The 13,155-nt window shown below is 39.1% G+C and overlaps 1 protein-coding gene across 1 annotated transcript; it reads right to left on the bottom strand.

Annotated features, from left to right (window-relative positions):
* Positions 1 to 430: 430 nt before the first annotated feature.
* Positions 431 to 6,467, bottom strand: LOC121884889 (multimerin-2-like). Its single transcript, XM_042393980.1, has 5 exons — positions 3,933 to 6,467; positions 3,754 to 3,825; positions 3,636 to 3,666; positions 3,242 to 3,486; positions 431 to 1,297 (listed from the first exon to the last, which is right to left on the bottom strand). Exons 1-5 carry the CDS (start codon positions 3,945 to 3,947, stop codon positions 983 to 985), a joined length of 678 nt encoding a protein of 225 aa, XP_042249914.1. The 5' UTR covers positions 3,948 to 6,467; the 3' UTR covers positions 431 to 982.
* Positions 6,468 to 13,155: the final 6,688 nt, after the last annotated feature.

Here is a 13,155-nt window from a genome sequence, read left to right as displayed (position 1 = left end):
ACTTTAACTATACTTTATACTTTAAATAGTCAAGAGAAAGTCAGAATTATGGATTGCTAAGTCTACGTTGTGTCATACTAAGTGAAAACTTCACTTTCTAAGTCAAAGGTTATGATGATAGCACTCCTGCTACAAACCTGCTAACCCTGATGACCCCAATGAGTGAAAAGGCTGCTGTCTCAGTGCCTGTTGTTAGGCGTATACTTTCTCTGCACCTGAGGTGTTTAAAGAATTTCTGACACTAAATGTTCATCTTGCAGCGAGACAATTGCTGAATGAGTTTCACAGAGGTGCAACACTGATATTTGGGTAGAAATACTTACAAATTCTTCCTACTTTTAGAGGTGTAATGCTGTGTTCATTTATGGTGAGGATGAAAGAGAAAAATGACAAATGTCTCATTAGGAACTTCTGTATATTTGAGCTTCCAAGGTGAACAAGTTGTTTGTCCGGTTCAGGAGCACCAGAAACTTAATTATTTACATTTAGCCAAATAACAGCATGCATCAGTCTGCTTACATCAGCATACAATCACACATACAATCCTGTATGAAGAAGACGTCTTAAATAAAACCTGGCATTATTCTTTCACAGTTCTCACATGAATAAATGAAATGGACATTTTTACCCTCTTCAGGTACATGTAAATACCCTCATACTTCTAATTAGGATTCCATAGTGTATGACATTTATCTTCAGAGCAAGTATACAGCACATGAATAATATCCTACATCCCAACTGTAGATGTATGGACATTATCAGTTAGGTGTCTCCATCTGCTGGATAGTTGGTGCTTACACCACTGACTGTTATTCCTGCCAGCACAGAACTTCCCACTGAACATCAACACTAATTCAGCCAAATTCCTGGTATGCCTCTATGGTGAGCTCTAATGCACATTACAAAAATGTCATACACATACACAAAAATGTCATACAAATGTTATACACATAAAATATATGTATCTTTAACTTTGCTGTGATTAATCAAGGACTAGACAGAGGAGCAGCAGGGCAACAGCCATGCTGGACAAAGTGGCACTCGGGCCTGCAGAGCTGGCCTCCATGCTCCTGTTGCTGTCCAGGCTGGGCGGTGGAAAGGTGCTGCCAGAGATGTACTCCTCTCCCAGCTTGGATGCACCTCCACTTGCCAGCAACATGCCAGAGAAGGTGATGGTTTTGGAGGTAGTGCTGGCCCAAGCACAACTCCCCATGCTCTGCTTTACCCACACCTGGTCACCTATATTCAGCGCCTCCATTAAGTAACAGGTGTTGAGGGTTGTGTCACTACCAGATATCTGGGGAGGGAAGGAGGGTATGTCATTTTTAGTGACATTGTCCTGTTTCTAAATCTAGCTGTTTAAATTTCACTTTAAATTTGTGCACTTTGTCATGTGTCTTCTTGCCTGCTGAATGTGACTAAAAAGGGTTGTTCAGCTGAATTCACTTTTCTGTAATTAAGTTTGGTTTAACTCAGTTCTGAGTCGTTTGTTCAGGGTACAAATAATTCTCATCTGTTTTGTTTTCATTAATGTTAAAATTATTTTAACATAAGGTTCACTTTCTAGCTTTTTTTCCAGAGCTTTCAATCACCTTCATAAGTAGATAAACGTTTTCACAAAAGGCTAATTTTTTAATCACATGATTTAAGAGTGTCTTCTTTAGTTTAGCCTAGTGCACTCTAGTTTAGACTAGCTAAGTTTACTCTTGTCCAGTGTGGTTTATGTGGTGTTACTTTAACTCTCTATTGTCTATTAGTCTATTGTTGAGTCCAGGTCTGGTCTACTTTAATCTACTTCATCCTTGTCTGTTGGAGCTGCTCACTGTTGAACCTTAAAGTTAGAATCCTGTCATAGATGCTATTTACTGTTGGCATGTTCTCAGTAATACCCGTTCAATGTATTTACATTCTATGATTACCTCTCTATATAGTAGTTTTCGTTGTTGGTGGCAGAGTCCGCCATTCAACCTATCCATGCATGAAGGATTCACGAGAAATGATGCAGCAAGTAAACCAGCGTTACTGTTACTGCACAGAGCTGCATCAAGTTACTGCTAATGCAAACAAAATATTTGCTGCTTCACATTAAAAGCCTTCAACTAGCAAGACACAGAGTGGCTTTGGTTGTTATGTGGTCACAGGAAATGCAATTTGTATTTGTTACAGAGTTTGTGGCCCCGAGGTGCTTCCACAAAACAAGACATGGTGATTTTCTGCATTTTCTGACAGCGGATCAGTTTTAAATACTGCACTGAGTGATGGAGAAGAAGGAGGCGCCACACTGAGCTTTTACCACAGTTATTGCCAAATCAACCAAGACTGAAATCACATTTAGTCATCAAAATAATGTCAACTTTTTTGTGCATTAGTTTTGTAATGTAATGAGAGAGAGAGAGAGAGAGAGAGAGAGAGAGAGAGAGAGAGAGAGAGAGAGAGAGAGAGAGCAAACAAACACTGTAGCAAACATGTTATGGGCAGAGTGTGTGTTGTTAGCAGTTGTATTGAATAGTAAGAACCAGACCAGCATCTAATGGGACCAAAGTGACATTTGCAGGTATGTTAACATGCTGTTTAATGTGCTGCAGCTGAGCAGCTAATTAGCTGCTAATTAGCTGATCTAATGTGAAAACTGAAGTAAGCAGTGCACTTTTCTCTTTTTGCACTTTTCCCCAGTCCAACAAGCTAAGGTGCAGGATATAACATCTATCCACCTTTTATGTTTGTGAGTTAGAGCAAAGGGAGACTTACGCGGGAAAGCTAATGTGGGTTGTTCAGAGTCTGTGGCTGTTGTATTGTATAGCAGAATGCTGTCAGGTTAACTAACAGTTTTCCATCAATTAATGCAAAACTAGGGGGCTCCATCATGAAATCAAAAAATATAAAATTTAAAATTCTCCTTTGGGGTTTTTTTTCTCAAAGGAGAACACAGGACATGTGACTTAGAGAGAAAAATGTATGCTGTGGTAGACAAATCATATTGAGATTATTAGATAACTTTAAATTCTGTTAATTTTATTCTCATCTGATTTAGTTTATTTAGTGTCTTGTTAGCTTTACTGTAAAGTAGACTAGGGTGATAATCTACTCTAGTCTGAGTTCACTATTATCTACCTTTGCAAAGCAGACTGTCCTCCAGTTGCTCTGGACTTTTGACTACCAGTTTTGTCTTTGCTAGTCTAGTTGCTTTCTGTTGAGCTAATTTCCTTGTTTGAATTGTGTAGTCTAGTTTAGTCTAGTGTACCTGAGCATGGCAGAGCATCTTCTCCTTCCCATTGACTGTCAAGTACCACATGTTGTTGTGGTCTCCGCGGCAGAGCTGGGCAGCAAACACAAACTGGTAGATGCCAGCAACTGGTGCAGTGAACACACCCGTGTCATTGTTGTAGGCAGAGCCCTGGTTCAACGAAACCTGGTTGAAGATGATTGGGTTGAACTGGACTTCTCTCAGCTGGCCCTGACAGGCGGCGAAAAAAAGAACAGCGGCCCCTGGGACACATATTCATGTCTCAATGAAATGTAAAATAGCTGACAGCTAATTTCTGTGTCATAATATACAGTATTATAACAAATACCATCAGTACCTCATATGTTTACACACAGTGTGTAGCTTTACACATTAGCTACACACTACCTACCCTCTTGTCTGGCTGCTGTCTGACTGGGGATCTGTGGAGAAAGTCAGGAGGGAGATGGTTTTGTTGAGTCAGTAAAAAGCTAAGTTTAAGGTTGTGGGTCAAAGGTCAGATCACTCACCAATTCCACCGGCCTAGCTACAATCAAACTGGTTACACACAACACTGTCACAGTATCCAAAGCTGAACATATCTGTAACAAAAAAAAAAAAAACAACAACACAAATTGTAACTAAAAGACAAATTAAGAACCAGACAGGACAGATATACAGGTATGCAGACAGACAGACAGACAGTTACCTTGGTGGAGCTCATCTTCCTGCTGCAAGCTGAACAGCACTGACACACTGCCAGGCTTCTATTAAAGTATCTCTCTACCCAGCACAGGCAAAGTCCACCTGCTGCTTTTTTGTTACAAAATCTATTTGTCTAACTCATGCCCATCACACACACACACACACATACAAACAAAACGAGGGATCAGGGCTGACCATTGGGCTTCCTTGCAGTCTCTTTGAGCCCTTTCTGCAAACGTTCCAAAGTCCGCAATTCTGCATACCTCACATAATGTAATTTTCATTGCATCAAACCTCATTTTTGATACTATTTATGGTTGACAACAGCCATTAGATACAGTATGTTTGCATTTTGTATTGTTACTGTCTTCTTCAGTCTCCTTTATTGAAACAGTGTGATGCAATGAAAGTTCGTCCCATAGTTTGTTTGGCTGCTCTATAAACAGATTTTCTTGTGTTACATTTCTGACAAAGTAGCTGCTCAAGGTGTGTGTGCAGTGGTCAAGTGTCATTTCAAATGAAAACCTAGGACCTTTATAATTAAAATGCATTCACTATTGCCACCAATAACCACAAGTGCCACCAAATCTACAGGCCTTTAAACTTTAGAGTGCATTCCATTTAGCTAACATGCATCCTTGCTTCCTTTACTTTCTCACATTTCAGCTCCTCTCAACAGGGAGGCAGGAGAGAATGATGGAAGGCTGCAGAACTCCTATTTTACCAAATGGGACATTTTCCCTCACTGTAATTCTTTATTCCTGCAGTCAGTCAGTCACTGCAAAGTAAATCTCTCTCTAATCCTTGTTGTTCCTGTCTGTTCTGCTCAGCCTTAAAACCTCCTACCTAAAACAGAGACAGAGTTCAAATTCGTCTCCATTCATGATGTGACCAGTCCTTCCATTCAGCTTTCAGTTACACAGTCCCTGACTGAATAATTTTTGGGATTGCCACAGTTTCTGTTCCAATAAGATATGACATTTCAAATCTTAATTAATCTGAAATAATTAATATATGTGACACTGGAGACACACAGCAAGGACAAGAGAACAGCATTCTGCTGTTGGACCTGTCTGGCCTCTTTTATCCCATCCAACACACACACATTCAATAAAAGTATTCCTGTCCGGCAGTAATCGTCTTGACATCTGTCCTTCTCTTTGACCTCAATAGGACTGTCTTTTTTTCTCTTTTCCTCCATCAGTCCAGCAGTAATCCTCTGTGATGTCTGGAGACATATGGTGCTCATAAAGAACTCTGTCTCCACCACTGACTGTCTGTCTGTCTGACAGTAAGAATAAATGTTAAAAATGTATGAGAACATCTGGCAGACAGAGGCGGGGGAGTGCCCTCAAGAAGCCTGAAATTAAAAGCTTGTTTTTAATTTTACATTATGGATCACACATGTAAAGTGTTTTGTTGTTGTTGTCATTTTTTGCCTGAATAGAACAGTATGATAGACTTCTTTTTGTATCAGAAACAATACTAGAGCTTCTTGGGGGCCCTATTGCTGATTCTGGGGGACAGGCAATCAGGCAATTATGTTTTTTCAAAAAAAAAAGTGAAGTTGGCAATCAAAAGAGGTAAAAAGACAAGTGAGATGGTTTTACAATGGTTTACTTAGCTAGCTAACATTATAATATTTAGCTTGATAGTAAATGAAGCAAATAAACAACCACAAAGCAAATCATATTTTGTAATTGTTCACTCCAAACAAACCTAATAGTAAGGGACTGTACAAAAATTATTAGATGGGGAAGGTGCAATTATTTATGTATTTATTTATTTTTGACTGAAGGAAGTGTAATCTGTCTTTTGGGGGGAAAGGAAAGGAGGATCTATTTTTTTCTCAGCCCAGATTTATATGTTCCTCTAAAATTCCTAAAGATCTAATCTAAGATCACACAGTAACTGTACAATGTAAAGAAAGTGGGCTGAAATGTGCAGCCCAATACTGAGAAAATCCCAATTGTACACGTGGCTGCACCCATGATGTCAACAGCAACAGTGAAAAGCAGCTGTGAGCATGGTGCCAAAGCTTTGGGTCCATCCTGCAGGTCTGGTGGGCCGATACCACTTCAGCCCCAAATGTTTTGAGCCGAGCCCCGCATATTTTTGGTCCTCAAAACTGGTATTTTAATCTGACAGAGCAGAACTTAACATGGAATGTCAGAGGGAGGGGGAGAATTAATGTGCTGCACATTACCAATCACATACAGGCAGTGGATGTATTACAGGCAGTAAAGTTACTGTTTACAGTGAGCAGAGCGCTTTTCAGTATTTCAGGCTTTCCTCCACCTTTCAGCACAGATTGGTCCGTAATGGAAACTGCAAAGAGTAAAAGCCTCAGTTTGTGTATCTTTAGTCAGCAGAGGTGCACACACACAGAGCTCTCCCAACACCACAGATTAACTTTCATGTATTTTGCTTCGTTTACTTCTCTGGTATTTTACATCTATTACATAACCTATTGAAATGTCAAAATACAGCTATTAATATGACTCAGGCAATTCTGTAACATGTCAATTTAATGTCTGAATCTTACCAATAATGTGTCACTGTCACTGTGGTGTCACTGAATGTGACCCCCGAATAGCCACTTGACCTCACATGAAGAATTGATCACATTAACAGTCCAGCAGATCCTTATGTTTGGTATGTTAATAGCAAAGAGGATAATTTTCAAGGAATGGAAGGCTGCCAGCGCTCCTTGTTTCTCCAGATGGTTTGGGGAACTAGTCTTAGGGATCTCAAGAGGCTTCAAAGCAACACACAAGGTTTTCATGAAAAATTTGAGAGTATCTGGGGCCCAATTATTAGACACCTTAACTCTTCCACTTGTTATCAGAAGTCCTTACTGTATGATATCTAGTTTTGCTGCTTTTTTTTTTTTAGCCATACACTTTTTCTTAATGATATAGGCTGAAACGTTGTATTTTTTCTGTCTAGTCTGACTTTTTGTGTTTGTTTTATTTTTGCTAATTTTACAAATTTTTTTGTGTGATGAAAATTAAATATAATTAAAAAAAAAAAAAAAGAGTTCATTCATGTTTCCCACAGTTAACACCCACAATCTCACCGCCACCAATCGCCACCAGTGTTTTTGGTCAATGGAGAAGAGATACACCAGCTTTACCTACAGCATCAGATCGCGTTGTAAAATCTGTATCATTGTAGCCAACTCCTGGTAAAACATAAGCCTTGTCTCTGGAGTCTGTCCGAAGGAGGAATACTCCGGTGGATGTGTATATCCGAAGTCAGAATTAAAAGGTAAAACAGGTAAAACCCAAGCAGATTCTTGAGTTGTCTTTCTGTTTGTGGTTGTGAACTGGATTGAACTGAACTTTTTTGGGGTTATGGGGAAAACAAACAGACACTGTAGGACAAGTTCCACACACATCAATATTGCTTTGCTTGCTTGATTTAATACACCTATTAAAAACTGAACAAAGTTGTGGTCTATTTGTTTTTGCAGTGCTGGCACATATGTTTCATTACTTGCTATTGGCTTTATTGTTTTGTATGGTTTGACTGAGCTATTTTCTTTCTATTTTATAATTATTATTTGTCAGATATGACTCTGACTGGTACCACTCTTCATTTAAAAGTGTCAAACCCGCTACACTTAATACTGCATGTGTTGTGTTCATTGATTCACTTAAGTTTATTTATTCATGTTTATAAAAAAACTTGTACTATATATAGTTCCCTTACTCTTGTGATCAAAAACATTGATCTGAAGCACAATTCTGAGGCTGTTCTGTAAATAGTTTTCTAATAAATAACTATAGCAACTTCTGATCAACATAATTTTAGGCTTAAAATACCAACTTTTGGTTAGAACCACCCATGTCCAGTTTAAATCCCACCCATCCCAAGTATGGATATGGATACAGATAATTTAGTTGGTTGAACAGATACAGATAATGGTGTACTCGCTCATCTCATGTCAGTACTCATGTTAGCATTTGGCAAGTACCCTAAAGTGAGTACTGAATACTCATACTCAGTCTGAAAAAATGGTATTGGTGCATCCCGACTCTTCACTACTTCCAACCTCTCACAGATTTAGGAGTTGATTTTAGAAGTAAAATGCTTTGTGAAATGCTCTGTGTAAGAGTTCTAAAGTTAGGAGTGACATGCCCATGATTTTATGAGCTGCTCCTAAATCGGCAAGTTAGGAGCTACTTATAGCCTTAAAGTGATAATTAGAATTCTTACAAATATATCTGTAGTTACTGCTCCATGTGAGTGTAATATATCCACAAGGTTTGGTCTACTAACTCCTTCCCTGTCATGAGAACAAGAGCTTCACAGGGAGTTTACCGCTCCAAAATGAATGAATACTGACCGGAAAAGAATTATACAGTAGATTCTACATATCTACGATATCTACATTGTCCATTTTATATATCCTAGATTTAGTTTTTACTGGTCAGAATGACATTGTATATATCTTGAACTGAAATTATAACTAGTCAAAATTATGTAGATAACTATAATCTTACTTCCGGATAGTCCAGTTTAGCAAATATATATTAAAACAGCTTGCCATAGGGACGGAGTATCCAGCAACCACAACAACCGGTGCTGCTCTTGTCATTCCCCATTCAAGTGCATCATTAGTGTTGTCATTTTGTTGATGAAAGCAAACATGTAGCCTAAGCATCTATTAAAACCTCGGGCTGTCTAGTCTTTTAATCCTACAGCTACAGCATAAATTTACAAAATCTAAAATAATTGATTGCACAAAGCTCAGAGTCTGAGTCAGTGGTTCTCAAACTTCTCACCCCCTTAGATACTATTAAAATTTTCTATTACATATTTCTGTCCTTTCAAGTTTTGGTAAGTTGGCCATATCAACATAACAATATTGTTATTCTTTTTCAAGAGCTAGGTACTGTTTGTTATAGCCTGATTTCTTAAAAATAATAATCGATTCATCATAAACATTATTCATACAGACAAGTGATAAAGAAAAAAATCAACATGAAGTGTCTTAGTAAGGTGTTGGGCCACCACAAGCTGCCAGAACAGCTTCAGTGCTCCTTCGGGTAGATTCTACAGGAACTGCCCATTGGTCCGAAAGCCCATTATTCCGTAACCCCATTAGCTCGAAAAACGTCCCATTAGACCAAAAGCCCATAGTGCGACAGCCTGTTATCCCAAAAACAGAAGCTCACTAATCCGAAGGCCCGTCGCTCTGAAAATACACACTCTTGATTTGAGTTCAGTGACTGCCGGTCTTACTACTTCCCAGACTCCGTTAACATGTTACACTGTTTAACAGATAATGTATAAATCATAACATATGACTTTGTATCTGACTCCTAAAGAAAGACTTTTCATTTCAGCTGATATTTAACTTTAACAGCTCTTCTGTGAACTAAGTTAAATAAAAGTAAGATGTGTAACGTTTCTGTTTGACATCTCGAAAAACCTCCAGTCAGCACATCCACACAAGTTTTATAATGTGGTTTCATTAAGTCAAGAGTTCTACTTTGTGAAACGTGACACCCAATTCATCAGAAGAACCGAGTAAATGGGGAAAAGTCTGTTTGATAAGTTAATTTACTCTTTAAATGACCGATGATGAGGCAAATAAAGTCTAGAAACTGTTTCCTACTGTTAGAAGAAAATCTCCATTAACATATTGTTAAATTTAACAGAGTCAAGCTTAATGGTAAACATCTACTCCGAAAAGATAATTTATGATTTCTTACCACTTGTGAACAGACGCTAACTCATTTGGCAAATATTTAACATTGGTATTAATTTCAGTTCCATGTAAAGTGAATAAATGTGATGCTCATCTGCCTTATTGACACAGTTTACACATTTTTATAACTGCTCAGTTATTAAATCAAGAGTTCTACTGAGTGAAACATGACGAAATTTAGCAGAAGACTTCAGTAATATATAAAAGTCTGTTTTGTCAGGTCACACTATCAGTGTCTGACAACCAATAATGATGCACTGCTGTTATTTATGTTTAGGTGTTCTGATTAAGCTACCGCTGTCATCTTTTTCCTTTATTATCTTAGTGTATTTTGACATGATTGTTAAAAATTATGTTTTATAGTGTGACAATGCTGTGATTAAGATTTGGTTAGGTTTAGGCACAAAAACCAATTGGTTACGATTACAGAAAGATCATGGTTTGGGTTAAAACTTGCACATCAAAGGAGAGTGTGTCAGGGTGGAGGGTGAGTGGAGCAGGAGGACCCAGATGCAGAGACGGCAGGCAGGTTAGATACGATGCTGAATATTTAATGAATAAACTCAAAAGTCACAAGAGACACTGGGACCAGGAACAAAGACCATAAACACAGGAAAAAACCGCAGGGAAAAAAAGTCGGCACATACACAGCACGAAAGCAGACGACTTGACAAAGACCAAACTGAAAACTGGACTATAAATACACAGGGTGATCGCAAACTAGACACAGGTGAGGGAAACGAGACACAGGTGAAACACATGAGGCAATCAAACACAGGAAGTAAAGGTGACAAGACACAAGGAGAAAATATTTCAAAATAAAACAGGAACTAAAGTAAATAGGCAACAGGTGACACAACAAACGGGCAGACTGGGGGCAGATAAACTGGGAAGACACTAGGAGCAGGGCTAGGCTAACCAGGGTAATGCAGGGCAGGTGAGAGGAGGTGCACATAAACACAGGAGGAACACACTAGGGAAACAGAGAAAAAAACACAAACAGGCAATACAAATGCAACGCTGAAATTCAAGAGAACAAAATACACAAGAGTCCAAAAACCACAGAAAAAGTCCTGGTAAGACGTGACAGAGTGTGTATTTTCAGAGCAACAGTCCTTAAAGGATGTCACCAAAGAACTAAAGAAAAAGCTGTTGATGTCAGTCAATGTGCCTCTGTGCTTGAGTCAATTGATGAAGTGCCAAAATCTTGTGGAGAATACAGCAGGGGAGAAAGTCAGCTAAGTAACATAGCGGTAGGAAGAGAAGATGTGTCGTCTATCTTTATATACAGTTAATAGGTTTAATCTTCACGCCCCATCACCCAGCCCTTTTACCTAGACTTAGAACTGTAACTCAGAGCTCAAAAGTTGGAGTTCAGGAGGAGCAAAGGCAGCATAACTGACTCCCAGAGGCAGTTTTCAGTTCTATAAACTCAATGCAAAACAATTTACTTTGAAGATACAGGATCTGCATTAACCTTATATTTACCATTCATCAGTTTCCAAAAGGATTAGATATACCTCCTTATGCTGAAAAAACCTTTACACAGCAATGTTTCTTGTATCTGTCTCATCCAATAGATCTATTATTGCCCTCATTTGATCAACAGCACCACCTGTCTGAGGTTTTTGTAGCTTTTTTCCATCCATCAAAATCCACATTCAGTACCTGCTCGGAGTTAAAGTTAACACCAGGCCTGAGGACAGGCAACAAACCATTTATTATGTTAGACAGATGAAACAAACTGAGCCATGATAGCAACAATTCAACTATTGGAATATTTACACTAATATATGTAATCCTTCACAATGTAAACACATCATACAAAGACATTTTGGAATGCTAGAAAACAAGGTGATATATCCACCAAAAATGAAACAAAAAGAAACTTGCTTTCTGCAGCAGATGTCTACTTGTACAATAAAGGGTTCACTCACTGAACATTTTCAAGTTTCAACAAGTTTCCACAGGTAGTTGTTTCTCTCTCTCACACACACATAAACTGTGTTGTAACTCAGCTAGAGAACTATGAGCCTGACAGTGAATGTGAAAACAAAAGACAAACCATTAGTAATAATTGTCTGAAACATAATGTGACATTATTTTTCAAAAATGAGATTTTAAAAAGGTGAGGAAATAGAAGTACCAGGCTTGGAATTTCGGCATTTTAGGGGCAAGGCCATTTGGCTATTTATGCCTCTTACTAAAACCTACCTATCCTACCCAAGTAGTCTGATTCTTGGTGTGGCATTTTCAATGAGCTTGATGCTGACCACCTCTTTCTCTGATATGCCTTTGTTTGTGCTTCCATCAAAGTGCACCATCAAGGTGCAGTAGAATGGCTAACACTTTACCAGGGCATGAAGAAGGTCTCTCACGGTCATGGATTGTGTGTATTGGCAGTGTCTTTTTTAACATTTGTAGTGTGTGAAATATATGGTGCTGCAAAGTTTTTCTTCACCTGTGTGCAAAGGGCCCTTTCCGTGACTCCTTTTATAGTAGTCCCTACATATGATACACCCGACTTTGTAAACGACACCATTGTCTTTTTCATAGCAGAGCCAGTCATATCCCCAGGAGTCCACTGTATGGGCTCTTGCTGTCCTGGTTTTGGATAGGTCTTTTGATGTCAGTGGCACTGGCTCATCTGTTGGTGTCACAGCCAGGATTATCATTTGGCCTGCCTAGGTTCCTGTCTTTGCCTCTTGTTGTGTCTCTCCCTGTGCTTCTTGTTGCATCTCCATACTCTCCAACTGTCTCTCTCCCTGTGCATCTACTGTCTCTCCTTGTGGCTCTTGTCTCGCCTCCCTGTGGCTCTCATCTCTCTGTGCCTCTTGGTGTCTCTGCCCTTGTGCCTCTCCTTCTGCCTCCTGTTGTCTCAGTCTTTGTGCATTTCCTTGAGACTGACCGGCCTTACTCTGACTGCAAAACATTGAGGGATATATAAATCAATGGAATTGTCTGGTTTAGTGATATTCTGTATCAATCTAAATAATAGTTATATTGGTTTGTAATATGGTATGCTCACTCACTCATGCACCCTTTCTCTCTCACACAGACACGTACACACTCTGAGAGGGAATTTAGCTAGGCTACCTGCAACCTAGAATATATGGAATATGTCCCAATGTTGCTGTTCAGCAGATAAAATTGGTAGCAGTTTAACGTTAGCTGAAAAATGGATGAAAAAATGAGTTCGACCTGAGTAGACAACCATAGTTGAACCATGCAACTCTAGAACCCACCGTTTTACAAAGTCATCCATTTGCATGCACTTTGCTGCCGAATCTCACAAATGTTTTTCGTTAATTTGCTGCAATCTCTTAAAACGTGGTATCGTGGAGCACCGCATCTTTACCAGAAAAGGCCCACATTTGACTTGGGACATTTGGGCCACATTTTCTATTTTACATGTGGGCCATTTCAGGCTCACATACATTTTGTCTGGGCCAGAAGAAGGTCAGCAGTGTTGCATCATTGCCTGAAGTGGCCCACTTCCGTATGCTAT

Source organism: Thunnus maccoyii, chromosome 18 (assembly GCF_910596095.1).
Source record: "Thunnus maccoyii chromosome 18, fThuMac1.1, whole genome shotgun sequence".
Lineage (NCBI taxonomy): Eukaryota > Metazoa > Chordata > Actinopteri > Scombriformes > Scombridae > Thunnus > Thunnus maccoyii.
This window is presented reverse-complemented; position numbering and strand designations above follow the sequence as displayed.